This window comes from Balaenoptera borealis (assembly GCF_965194805.1).
Source record: "Balaenoptera borealis genome assembly, chromosome: 11".
NCBI classification, from domain to species: Eukaryota; Metazoa; Chordata; class Mammalia; order Artiodactyla; family Balaenopteridae; genus Balaenoptera; species Balaenoptera borealis.
In genome coordinates, this window is record NC_138868.1 from 34925089 (window position 1) to 34939984 (window position 14896).

A 14896-nucleotide genomic window follows, 5' to 3' on the forward strand; every position below is an offset into this window, starting at 1 on the left:
CTGTCTACATCATGTCACTCCCAGAAAGTCACACGCAGAAATCCTTGAGTTTAAAGGTGGGGAGCAATTAGGAATAGCAAAGAAATTTAGGTGCCTTAAAACTGATCTGAGGGAGGCTAAAGAGAAGAAAAGGCAAACAAGAATAAACCTCACAAACTCATGAATGCTGAGTGTGTGTGTATCCAAATTTCTCAGATCACTGTTCGCATTTAAAACAGGATACAGCAGCCGTATAATTCACATAAACAAAGAGAATTCATTCATAATCTCATCAGTGATGGAAGATGTATAGAATAAAATGTAGTTAATTACCTTTGCCACTAAGTCAAAAAATGTCCCAGAGCAAGGAGTGCCCTTTCTGTCTCTAGCACCCAGACCTTATGTGAAATTAATGGATTAAGTCCCTATCACTCAGAGCAGCAATAGGAGTCAAGAGTCTCTTCTAATTTGGTTTTTATTTATATTTTACTTTTCCTTTTACTTGAAATCATCATATGAACTTCTAAAATTAACTCATACGAAGCATAACTTTCTGTAACACAGGGACATGATCTTTGAAGGTTAATGAAGCTGAATTCAAATCCTAGCTGGGTCACTGAGAAGCTGTTAATATTGGGCAAGTTATTTAATTCTCTTGGTCCTAACCTAGCATTTTCATTATAAAATGGTGGTTGTTGGGAGAGTAGATATGATAGCACATGTGCACTGCTAGGCTACCCTTACTGAGCATATAACTATTGTTATTTAATATTGTACAGTGAAAATTTGATTCTGGAAAAGCTAGAAGGCTCTCCCCTTTCCTAATTCAACCCTGACTCCATCAAATCCTTGATACTGGGAGACATTTAGTTCTCTCAATCAGATTCCATACTGTACTGTCCTCATTTACATTTTTTTCTGACATATGGGCAAATCGCTACATTTGGAAAGAGTTTCTGAGCTCAAACTCAGAATTAAGATGCTAATAAAGTACTTTATAAGAACAGGTGTCAAAAAATCCAAAGTCTAAAATAAATTGTTCCTGGGGAAGAAATAATGTGAATATAAATAACCCAGAGCTAATTTGGTATCCTGAAGTTGTTATTCTACATTAATATTAATAAAAGTAATATAACTTTTTTTCTACAGAAATACTCTTATAGTCCTCAATACAGACAACAACAACCACAAGGGATGATTTATCAAACACTGGAAGGTAGGCATAGATTCTTTTTCTGATGCAATATGTATAAAACAGAAAATGTTAATGTTTAAAAATCCACACACAATCCTTTTCACTTTTGTGCAACATCAGACCAATACTCTAGGTAGGTCAGTGCTTGACCAGTGTTCAATAGAACAAAGAATTGTATAAAACTACTCTTCAGAGTCATGCATCAAAAGAAGACAGTGCCACACAGCAAACACAAATACAGAAAATAAAAATAAAAAACAAATCACACACATTTGCATGCTAGCACAGCAGATAGCAAACCCTTTTCTTGATGAGTAGATTCTTTCTCAGAGAAATAGATGAAGAATAGTCACTGGCCTCCAAATCCTATAATCATCCAATAACATGATAATATTGACACAATTACAGCAAGCAAAAAAATGTGCATTTTTCAAATATTCCCTCCCCCATCCTTTTATCTTTTTCCAACTTCCAGCTCACCGGAATGTACATAAGTAAAGCAAAATAAACAAAGGTCTGAGGAAAAAATTAAGCTAACTTAACAATTTCTAAATCAGTGGGCTAAAGTAAATTACAAATAATAAATCCTCCATGCAAGAGTATCACTAATTTAAGGAAATAGTTTCTACTTAAAATATCTTAGAAAAAAATCATATAGGAGCATCAATTTTAGGGCTCATAACTTAAAATTTTTTTAAATTGAGAATAAGCCATAGATTTCTGGTCCTAATGTAAAACAGCCCTTATAATATACTGATGTATAAAATACACTGATGTATAATATACTGATGTCAACAAACCTCTATGCAACTTAGTTCAAATTATCTTAATATAAATAAAATTGTTCATGTTTCAGATTACATGCCATACCTGTTTACGGTCTAAAGTGTGTTAATAGAGAATTGAAGAAGAAAATGATATTACTTACAACCCAATTACTATTTATCTTACTTTCAGATTCTGAATATAGTATTTTATTGTTATTTACTAGATGTAAATGCTGAGACCTCATGTTCATATTATGTCATAATTTTCCCATATTCTTAAATAGTCTCAAAAATATTATGAATATTATTTTTGCTTGGTATCTATGAATGACTACAGTTTGTTTAAGCTACCACCAAATAGATTCAGTTCATCCCCTTTTTTACTCTTATAAAAAATGTTTCAATGGACATTCTATTGCTTATCTCTACTTACTTCCTTCAAATAAACTTTTAGAAGTAGAACAACTTGATAAAAAGATATGAGCACTTCTTAGATCTTACATAATGTCAAATTGCCCTCCAAAGAAGGCATGCCAATGTCCAATTTTTTTTCAGCAATGCATAGAAGATCCCACTTTCCTCTATACTCAGCACTAAATATACAATTGCTAATCCTCGCTAATTTTTCATAGTTTTTATTTGCATTTGCCTTATTACTAAGGTGTCAAACATTTTTATCTCTGTTTTGGGCTTTTATAAGTCTTTTATGAATAAGCTGTTCATGATATCCATTTTTCTATTGTCTCACTTCTGAAACACTATTCTGAGATATTAGTAAACTTATAATCCAAGAACTGACATTTGACAGAGGAAAAATTCTCTCTCAAGAATGTCTTAGAAGATAAATGGAAGGTTACACTCTGTATGTGATCGCGTCATGTGGCATAGAAAGTTATCTGCCAAGAATCAAAACGACAAGCACGAGAGAAGCATATGGAATAAGATGCTGTCTATACTCCCTAGTTCATCCCTGGCATCCCTTCCCCACCCACTGAGATTTCTTGTCATTAGCTGTTGTGGAAAGGGAACAGATAGAGTGAGTCATGAATTAAGATCCTCCCACAAATAATCGTACAAAAAAAGCACTGCAACAGAGGGTAACGTATCAGTTGCCACAAAGATAAGAATGCTTTATGCAGGCGAAGACCTTTGAAGAGCTAAAGACAGAAGCCTCTTGATACACATTCAGTACAATGATCTACTTTATCATTCATTCAAACAGATTTTTCCCCTTCATCAGGGCATCTTGTCCTTTTATTTGCTGTTCAAAACACTAGGACACAAAGGATGCTCTTCATCTTGTGTGCTACTGAAATGAAATCTTGAGGTAGGGAAAAAAGAAAAAACCCTTGCCCTAAATTCCCTTTCAAAAGTGAAGTGTGAAAAGACATCAAGCAGAGTACACAGTATTATTGTTGCAAGAAAGTCAATTCTGCAAGTGCAGCGGCTCAATCACTTCCTCACCCACAAGTGAATAATAAGAAAAATCCAAGGAGAATGGGTCCCACTTGGGGAAATGGAATTTCTCATTGGCCTTCCTCCTGATTATCATTAACATCTATGGGCACAGCTGTTTCCTTTCTCTGAATAATCCTGAAGTCAATTCTATAGTATTGGCTCCCTTCTTCCATCTCCACAGGGCCTACTGTACATCACTTCATGCCCTATTCTGAGCAGTAGAAATTTCAAATTTATCTTTTCATTGAGTAGCAAACTAGAAAGCCTAACTATTTGATTTAGTTTGGTACTGAGAGGATTCAAAATTATTTTAAAAATTTATAGCCTTGAAAATTTGGTCTTATTAAACCTTCTTGGCTATGTAAATACATTTTAATTGCAAGGTATAAGTGAAGTTATACTGTAGAAGATAACCAGAATCAAAGATATTTTAACAAAATACTCAACAGTTATGACATATAAATTATCATGTATTTAATTTTTATATAAAAATTTCTTGTTTATAAAGTCAGCTTTTTTCAAACAGGGTGAAGAACTCGACCATCTAAAAATTCTTCATGACATAATTTTATATGCTACAGAGTATGTATTTATATACCAGGACCATTGTTACATAAGCTGCTTTATGCTTTATTGTTTCAAAATAAAATATATTATTTATTACCTGAATGGGGTTTTAAAAAGCCATCCAAGCTTCTTGGAGTCCAACTGAAAGTTTTGTTAATTCAATTAACAAAAGAACTTATGAATAGTAAGAAAATTGAGACAAGACCATATTTACATTCAGAGCTCCTAGTAATCCACTTGGCCTACAGTAGTCACTGAAAAAATGCTTTTTTTTTTAATGCAAACCTGTGCAGTAAACAAATTAACAAAAAATAAAGCAGTTTCCCCATGTGGCAGCTCTTCAGCAATGCAGGGGCACTCCAGAATTTTAAATCATGATGTTATTTGTCCACACATAAAGAGTGTGCTTCTTGTGACTAAGATTTGATTTTTAAAAATTTATATATATATGTGTGTGTGTGTATGTGTGTGTGTGTGTGTGTAGACACACACACAGACATTTACTAGATCTTTCAAGGTTTTTTTTTCGCAACTCTTCCACGTGCATAAACCTATAAACATGAAAGTTAAAATCTATTTGTAAAATTACCACTGCACTGAAAAAGAATTATATCCATACATATCTTCCACCAACTTTTTTTACTTTGACGTGAGGAAATGGTAAGAACACTCAAAGCTCACATATACAATGAGCATTCATAGAGCACACTGCTGTATATAGTATGCTTCTGTGCAATTTTTCTGGTTAAATTTTTCTTTCAGGTATAAAGTGTTCTCCTAGTCTAAGTTCATGTTATTCTCTTCTCTGCTGGGAGACTTCTCAGAAATTTGATGACAGTATTTCCATATCACATCAACTCCTCTTAGTACAAATACAAGTTTCCTTAAGCACATAAAATGAGTAAGACTTTAGCTGCTATACCGTCAATTTCCTAGGTTCAGCAGGGGAATGCTGTTTTGTGAGGTCTCAGGGCAAAGTGTATTCTCATTGTTCAGAAGGCAATTTGTATACTTGTTCTCTCTGAAGGATGCTCAGCTTACCGTGATGTTAATATTTGTATTACGTGATTTTGTGAATTGATTTTTTTAAAGCCTCAGGTAAAAGAACCAAAGCATTTTTCCCTACTAAATATCTCCTTTCTTCACTTAGTTCCACTTTACTAGAACTGGATTTTAACTGCAATATTTTCCATAGTAGAGTTCTACTGGGGTAGATCTTATATCGAAGGTTTGAACATTTAAGGGTATCAAGTAATGTCAAAACACTGAATGGTCCAATGTATGTTTTCTCCCAAGGAAATACAAAACTATGGTATGGAAGTGGATTTGCCAAAATTCAATTATAAAACAAAACAAAAACCCCACAATTATCTGGGTAGGCCTAGGCACTAACATATCTGTCTCTTATTCCATCGTCTTCAATTATCCTAATCTCTTGCTTGTTTGCCTAATTTTTAACTAGCTAAAAAATAAGTTTCATTAACTAAAAATAAGCTTAACTAACGAAAAAAATCAGTTTCAAGAAAGATAGAGCTTATGAGAGATGGTGTTTTCATACTTTTGTAGAGGTGAAAAGACAAAAATGCTCTTGATGGAGGGCTGGAACATGTATAGCTACCCTTCTAGTCCAAGTAAGAGCCTGGTGGTAAAACTTAACCCTACATTTTCCAAATATCCCTCAATTTTGCATTGTATGTACTTATTTTTAAGCAGGAAAGGATTCTGCTACTTAACGTTCCTGTTATTATACGCACAAGGTGACCAAGATTAAGAGGGTGAATTTTTCTACCTTCAAAGACTCAAGTTTACAAAAAAACTGCAAGTTTACAACAAACTAAAATTTTTTTTTAAAGTTAACAAAGTGTGAAATGACATCACACAAAAAATGTTAGGCTTGAGAGTTATACAGACAAACAATAATTTTAATATTATATCAGTTAGAATTCTGAAGGAAATGTACATACCCAAACCTTCCGATTCAAACAGACATGTTTCATCTACCCCTAAATCTCGGCACCAGGATAAGAAGTTTGCTGTATTGTCTCTGGCAAAAAAGGATCCTGAGGGTGCACTGGCCTTGCATGGAATCTTCTTTAAGGGCAGATTCTGAAAAACAAAGAAATCTCACTCTGGTGGAATATCCGGCAGTCATCACAGTGACACATTAAGTGTACATTTATGTTTTCAACAAAACGCTTTGGTACAATCTTATGTCAATAAATAGGTTTGCAAAGAACTATAGGAAAGGACATGAAACTCAAATGAAACTTAGCTCTTAATTAAGAGACTAGGAAAATCTGTGCCTGTAAACTTATACTTGCCTTTTTATTATCTAGAGGTAAACATGCATAAATCCCTTCCCTGGCTCAGATTGCCTCTTTTCTTTCTCTTCTACTATTTTTTTGGCCTTCTCTTTCATCTAAGTATTCTGTCAGTATTTCTCATAAAGTATGTATAAATGAATTTCTCACTTGTGAAAGAAGAATGAAACACAAATGCAGTATACGAATATAGATAAAATGTAACACACACACCTGCATTTTTATGTGTATACATACACACACACAATAAAAATTACAATAGAATTATAAAGTCAAAAGAGCAGCAGAATTGTCTAACATCCATAATTCTCTATCACCAATACTAAGAAAAGGAAATATTAAAAATTTTTATCTTTTAACAATAACATTTTACCATCATTCTTCTAGACTATTTCCTTTTAAACCATAGATTATTGCTCTCTTATGTAATATAAAAATAATTCTGGTTGGATTTCTGCTATCTGACCTTGAAACATGTTTACATTCTGCATCATTTCTCTTCCAGGATAAGAAAATGCTTAAGAAAAGGGAGTGTGTGAACCTGGATAGACTTTTCTATTATCAGCCTCATAAAATTTTAGCCCTGGAAATCTCCCTTACCATACCAAATGTTATAAAGAGTCGTGTGAGGTTTTTTCCTTTAATAGAATATAACCAGTATTCACGGCATTCCATGAAGTCACAGGATGTGATTCTTTGTGATGTGAAAGACTGAGCCAAGTATTTGGATGATCTGGGCTAAATAGAGCTTTGCCTCTGAGAGCAAAAAGATCAAGGGAGAAGCATTTTGTGATTTCAATTCACAGATAGGGTTATTTCCTCTATTCTCTGTGAACAAGAAAATATAAACAAAATGTTGTTGATTGTTGAGGTCATTTACAAAGATGGTTATAAAAAAATGAAATAGTGGTCTTGGTGTACTGGTGAAGCCTACTATCATCAATCTATTACTAGGGCTTTTCCTGTCCAGGGATTTTATGGCTACATAACTAAAATATTCAGTTACTACATCACTCAAAGACTGTGTCTGTCCAATAGCAAAGATCCATCTCTTTGTTGCTGACTGAATTTGTTTTAGGCTTAGACATAAAAAAATTTTTGCATGAATACACATATATTTATATATACATATAACAATACCTCTTAACCAATTTGGTTAAGTAGTGGTTTTCAAAGAAATGCTTTCCTATATGAATTGTAAAAAACAATAAGAAATAGCATAGTTTAATATCTCCTTTATAAAATATTCATGAACATCAGTCAATATTTACTAAAATTAAAATTCATATATCCCTAAATCTAGCAATTTACTCCTAAAAATATATCTTGCAAATATAATAGTATTATTACTTTAAAATATATGGACAGGTATATTTGTTGCAACACTGATTGAATAGGAAAAAAACAGACATAGAATGTGTCAAGAAAGGGCTGCTTGAATAATATATAGTATACAAATACAATGGAACTCTGTGCAATAATTTAAAAAGAATAAGATAAATATATATGTGTTGGACCATAAAAATGTGCAGTATATACTCTTAAGCAGAAACCAATAATTTGCAAACACATATGTACACTACAATTTCATTTTATGATGTGTGTGTGTGCACATACGTACTGGTGCATGTATATGTACATACACACAGAATATAGATGGTCATATATAAAGTTAAGTTGCATATAAATATGTTGTATTATAAATATGAATATTGTATTTATTTATATAACATTAATTTAGGAAGAATTCAAGGAGGACATCCATCAGATGGATAGTAATTACCTTTGAGGAAGGTGATTGATGCATAGAGAATCATTTATATCTTATTTTACATAATTCCAAAATACGTAGTAGGATTTTGAGTGACTTTTACATTTTATCAATATTTTCCAATTAAATAATCAAATAAGGTAAATCATGTCAGTCAAAACAGAGCAAAAAGATCTGCTGAAAAAAAGTCTTCAGGAGGTGACTGTAAAGCTTCTTTATGATGCAAATAGGAAAAGAACATAAACAGAGTCAAACACTAAGCCATTTTAAAATCTACCACCTCTGTTCCTGGGTGGGGAAAAAAAACCTTGTGAAACCACTTCAAACTGGTGAATGAGTTTGCACACAGGAACTATAACCTAGGAACTATAAAATACTTGACATGTATAAGGGCATGCCAAAGGACATGAGGTGCATGGTTTTCATGGCAAAAAGGAATACAATATCCAGGTTGCACCAGAGAAGCTAGATTGATTTGACACTTAATCCATCAAGGGACATAGCTCATAGCTTGTAGAATCCAATATTCTTCCTGGCTGCATACCAACCAAAAATCGAAGGGTCAACAGTCTTCCCAAGGTTGCTGTGCCATTTATACATAAGAGTCTTAGAGCAGATGTCATATTTCACTTGAATTAAAGAACAAATGATGCGATAATATCAGTACTCAATACCTTTGGAACTTATAAATATTTTTTGACATATTTTACACAAAAATATTCATAAAGTTCCAAAAACCTTAGCAATTACTGTATATCTCTCCAAGTTCTGTTATTTTTAAAAAATTATTAATTTCTCTAGGTTCTCATGAAAATCCTAGGAAGAATGACAGCTCTGAATCTCTTCTTTAATATCACTAAATAAAATAAAAGCAAATTGATGTATTGAATAAAATCAGCTTTCACCTTGCCACAAAAATCTTGAAGAAGAGGTTTAGAATAGAGAGCTGTCTTGAGTAATTATGAGAGTGTCTACTTGAATAGCTAAAAAATTGACCACAGATAAGGAGAGGAATACTTCAGATGTAAAGAACTAGGGATTCAAAAGAGAACCTACACATATAGCTCATCTTCCATATTAGTTTTCCCTTTACTGCTTAACTCTCCAAAGAACTCCTATGGCATTTAAATTATATACCATCTCTAATGATTTACTCAGATGAGTTTTTCCAGACAATGCTGCTATATATTATATCCTCAGAACCTGATTGATGAATACATGAATGAATGGTTAGATTTGACCCCTCACACTAGATCATAATCAACGTGAGGGCAGCAGCGAATACTCTGCCTTAGAGATTTTACATCCCCAAGGGACATGTTTCCAGGGCCTTCAAAATTCACTAAATTTATAGCACACATAAAATGCTTCCCATAAATTAAGAAAAGTATAACTGAAAAATATAAGTAAAACCTTTGAACATTTTTTGAAAGTTACTGAATATGGAATGAGTTGAGAATAGTTGCCAAGCTGAGCTGAGATTGGGTAGAAATTTAGGCTCGCTTACTCACTAGCAAAAGTCATGCTACTGTCCTCCAGCCTCCATGGTATAGGTTTCAATATTTTGTGTCAGCAAAAGGAGAAATGACTACCAATAAAACATTAGAATCATGTACAAGTAAGATACATGTTAATTTTTCTTTCTTTTTTTTAAATTGAAATGTAGTTGATTTACAATATTGTTAGTTTCAAGTGATTCAGTTACCACACACACACACACACACACACACACACACACACACACACACACACATATTCTTTTTCAGATTCTTTTCCCTTATAGGTTATTGCAAAATGCTGAGTATATCTCCCTATGCTATCCAGCAGGTTGGCTATCTACCCTATGTATAGCAGTGTGTATATGCTAATCGCAAATTCCCAATTCATCCCTCCCCCTCTTCCCCCCTGGTAATCACAGGTTTGTTTTCTATGTCTGTGGGTCTATTTCTGCCTTGCAAACAAGTTCATTTGTATTATTTCTTTTTAGATTTCATGTTAATTTTTCTAATATTGATAGTCTAATGTTTATCCTTTTATCTCTCAGTGGGATTAACCTAAGTTATATATTCTCAGCCTCTATATTAATACTTATGAATTGAATGATGAACATACAAGAGAATGGATGGTTTGAAATCTGAAAGTGTCCTCCCCATTCCCTCAAAGCAACAACCAAATTATGTTGAAATAAAAGGAAAGATTTTAAATTTACTTCTAAAATATTTTAATTCAATCCATTACCTCTTAGGTTAATCACCTGCTAGGGTTTGGAATTCAATTACCTGAGTTCAAACTCACCTGTGTCACCTTCTTGCTATGGTACTTTGGACAAATTACTTGATGTTTCTGTGCCTCACTCTCATCTTCTATTCAACGCACATAGAAAAAAAAAATGCATCTCATCGACTATGTGAGTGCAAATTAAATAATATAATTCAGGTGTAGAAGTAAGTGTTCAATAAAGTTATTATCACTGCCATCAATGCAAGTAAAAATATATTGAATTGCCTATGATTTCCTTCTCTCATATTTTCTTGAAAACATTTCATTTTTTTTTTCTGTTACAGGTACAAGAATTCAGAAAAAGATTGGCAAACAATTTATTTCTATCTTTGCCCTAAACTTGAACGTCACTTTTAAAATAGCTTCGCAATAGAACTTTCTGTGATAATAGAAATGTTCCATATCTGTGCTACCCATTATAGTAACCACTAGTGGCATGTGGCTATTGAGCATTTGAACTGTGGTGAGTGTGACTGGAGACTAATTTTTAAACTTTATTTCTTTTTAATCAGTTTGCACTTAAATAGCCACATGTGGCTTGTGGCTATCATATTAGACAGGGCATTCATAACAGGGAAAGTAAAGCCATTATTTGGGGGTTTAGAGAGTCCAATACTTGACCCCTTGACTACTTTGTCTCTAACTAATAGTGTCCCCATGTCTTTCAAGTCACCTCAAATCCAATAGTTCCCCTGGATATAGTTACTGAGATGCATAACTATGTTGGTCATTTAGAAAGAGTTTACTTATGTGCTGCAGAGTACAGCATGTGTATGTCCTAGTTATGGTGTTGTGGGTGTTACAGCTTCAGAAGGGCAGTAGTGACTAATTCTATTTATATTACTTAAAATAATCTACACCTAGAGAACCAGGATATTATTTATCATTATACTGCCACAGTGTCAAATACAGTGCTTCACACATAAGCAGTCCTGACTTCTTGTTTTCTGAATCTTATGGTAAATGGGGAAGGAATGAATTAACATTGTGAGTGCTTACCGTACTCTAGGCACACAAAACGTATACTTTCAGATAGATTATCCTCTTTAATTCTCAAAAAATAATGCCATGAATTAGGTACATAATAGTATCTCCATTTTCCAAGATGAAAAAACTGAGCTCACACATAGTTGAAATCAAATCATTCAGTCTCTTATACCCGTACACTTCTAACTGCTCCATGAAAGCTCACCATTGCCTGGAATTTAATATATTTCAGCATTTGATTTATTTCCCAAGGTTTTAGCCAGGTAACATTACAATAAAGAAATACGTATTATCTTTCACCTATTAAACCTAGAAAAAATGGAGAGAATGGCATCTTTAGTTCTCCATAGGCAGTGAACTGAAAATTTAATACTAGTAGTTTATTATTTGTACTTTACTAGTAGTTTAAATAATCCATTCTTCACAAAAGTTTGAGATAAAATACTCCCCTTGATTACATCAAGTAGACATTTCAGCTATAAAACAGAAGAGATATATAAAAGAAGAAATGGAAATTGCCAGGAACTAATATCTTTCCTTTTCCAAAGGGTATATAGAATATACTTCCAAATATGCAGGCAATAAAGGCACTCTTTCCATGATGGAATCAATGTTTCCACTGTATCCTCTTGCTCCTTTCAGTTTTTCTATATATTTTATTGAAAAAAAAATCTCCCAATAAAATTATTTCATTGAACATTCACAGTACTAAGGTATCTGAAGAAAACCACCAAGTGGCTTTCGAAAGGATGAATATATATTCTTCAAGATCAAAATTACTGAAATTAAAAACAGGGGAAAAATTATTTCTGGTATCATCAACATCAACCTCTTCTGGGGACTCTGCAATAGACCTCATGCCTCAGATAGAGTGAGCTATAATTTAGTACAGTAGTAACTGAACTCACTGACATTGAATTCAAAATCAACCTTTCCTATCTTTTCCTTCTCCAAGATACATTCCACTCTACAGAGAATTGGTCTTACAGCAAAATTTGGTAGAATCTTCATGCTGTAATAGCATAAGAATATTTACATAAATAAAAAAACCATTATTAAAATAAGGTTTCTCACAGTAGAATTCTGGTACACCCTGTAAAATCATAAAGAAATTATTTAAATAATAAAGCTAGAAAATATGTTAAGTATTTTGAATTATCTGAAATTATTTCTGGTATAATATAAAATAATGTTGGAAATGAAGGTCTAGTATTAAACTTCAGGCTTAAAAGGTGAGATGGACAATAAAACATTGAGATGTAAATGAGTTGAAAACTTATGTCCAAACAATAACCTGCACACAGATAATTACAGCAGCTTTATTCATAATTGCCAAAACTTGGAAGCAACCAAGATGTCCTTCAGTAGGTGAATGGATAAATAAACTGCTATATATCCAGAAAATGGAATATTTTTCAGCACTGAAAAGAAATGAGTTATCAAGCCATGAAAAGACATAGTGGAATCTTAAATGTACATTACCGAGTGAAAGAAGCTAATTCTGGAAAAGATAAAACTATAGAGACAGTAAAATAATTAGGGATTTAGGAGGAGGGAGGTAGGAACAGGTGATTCATCATAAGATTCAGCACATAGGGTTTTTAGGGCAGTGAAACTATTCTGAATAATACTATAATGGCAGATATTTGTCATTATACATTTGTCAAACCCCATAAAATGTACAATACCAAGAGTGAACCCTAATGTAACTATGGACTTTGGGTGATAATGACATGTCAATGTAGTTTCATTGATTATAACAAATGTACCATTCTTCTGTACTCTCTGATCAATTTTGCTATGAACCTAAAACTATTCTAAAAATGAAATTCCATGAAAAAGTTATTATGTCATTGATAGTTATTTAAGAAGCACCAAATGCTTTACAAAGGAGAAAATATAGGAAGTTCAACAACAAATGCATTCTTTCATTTGTTTATATGAAACATATAAACATTTTTATATGCATTGTGCCTAATTTTACATATACATCCACATGGGAATCATTATCTAAATGCTGTGCTAGTATAAAAAGCTTCTGTTCTCCCAAGTAATGGTTTACATATGACTAGATAGAGATTAGCTTCAAAATTCCTAAACTCTAGTCATACACTTGAAAATTCAGTTAATTTGGTGAGGCTCTCTAAAAAAAATTTTTTTTTTTAAACAAGTGTTCTCTCTCTCTTTTTTAAAAAAAATATTTGTTTATTTGGTTGCACCAGGTCTTAGTTGTGACAGGCGGGGCTCCTTAGTTACGGCATGTGAACTCTTAGTTGCAGCATGTATGTGGGATCTTAGTTCCCCGACCAGGGATCAAACCCACGTCCCCTGCACTGGGAGCGCAGAGTCTTAACCACTGCACAACCGGCGAAGTCCCTCTATACAAATTTTAAATAGAAATTTAATCTGATTCAATTTAACCAATTAAGTCACAACTCTACCCCAGTTCTAACAGTAGGTACTGGAGACAGACAAGGCCAAGGTTCATTTCTGGAGACCCTCAGTGTCTTTGAGAACAGACTTAAAAATCATGCTATTGTATGGTAAGAATTACAATAGAAGTTTAAGTATGTAAACAAAGTTTAAATTTAGTTCTTTGGAAAATTTAAGGGTGTGCCTTTAACTTTAGGGAGGGGCTGATTGAGGATCTTTATAAAAAAGCCTCACAAAGGAGCAACACTCTGCAAAGCTGAAGGATCTTAAGTGCTCACCAAGCATAAAAAATGAAGAGCAGTGCATTCCAGAAGAGGAAACATCTGACAGAGGCATGGGTGTTATGGATGAGTACAGAATGCATGTGGAGGAGAAAAAGAGGTCAGAAAAGTCAATTAGGCCAGGATCACAAAGGCTATTTCATGCCTAACAAGAATTACTAATATTGTAATGTAAACCAGGAGTCACAAACTCAAAGGCCCAGAAGAAGTCAGGCAGATTAATTAACAGAATAAAGTGGCTAGCACTAGAAGACTATAAGAAATGGTGGCAATTGTGGAAAACTAAAGAGCTCATGCTGTGTCCAGGAGGGGCAGCCATATTTATTTAGTTCTAACTCAATGTTTCCATAAAGAAGTGCAGTTCCAGTGTTGTTGGATCTTCCAGTTTCTCAGAAGAATTTGGAAATCTGGTTATTTTAATGTGAAAGTCCCCTGAGTTTGAACAATTGGATCTATAGGCAGCCCTATGTGGTTGTCAGTTTACAATCTCAGTGTTCATATGGGGAATAATTAAAAAAAATAACATTTTAAACTAAGAAGTAGTTTAAATTACATGCACACTTTGGAAAAATAACTAGGTCATTTGTTGTAGAAGGTGTGAAGGAATAAAAATTTTTTAGATAATTCTACAGAAGTAAAAACCAGTGACTTCTTTTTCTTCTGTCACTTCTTTTTTAATTTATTTTTTAATTGGAACACCTCTAAATCACAGCTATAGTAGTCAGACTTGAAAGAGTGAGGTTTGAATGGAAGGAAGAGAAACATTCTGTGAATATGAAAGATTTCTTAGAGAAAGCAAGTGTTGGATACCAGGTGTGACAGTCCCTCAGAGTCTCAACAAAATTAATGGTAACTGT

The 14896-nt window shown here is 33.3% G+C and overlaps 1 protein-coding gene and 1 long non-coding RNA gene across 15 annotated transcripts in view; one reads left to right on the forward strand and one right to left on the reverse strand.

Moving 5' to 3' along the window:
* Positions 1–14896, forward strand: part of LOC309606032 — a 1194635-nt gene that overhangs the window by 255468 nt on the left and 924271 nt on the right. The window lies entirely within an intron of this gene.
* The window catches only part of GAS2 (growth arrest specific 2), a 159725-nt gene that overhangs the window by 71330 nt on the left and 73499 nt on the right, over positions 1–14896 (reverse strand). For all 14 annotated transcript variants that reach the window (XR_014231597.1, XM_082342504.1, XM_082342503.1 and 11 more), the window contains one exon: positions 5931–6072. Coding sequence is in view for 13 of the 14 variants with exons in the window: in XM_082342504.1 (XP_082198630.1) it covers positions 5931–6072 (142 nt within the window). In the remaining variant the exon portion in view is untranslated. The remainder of the gene's footprint in view (positions 1–5930; positions 6073–14896) is intronic.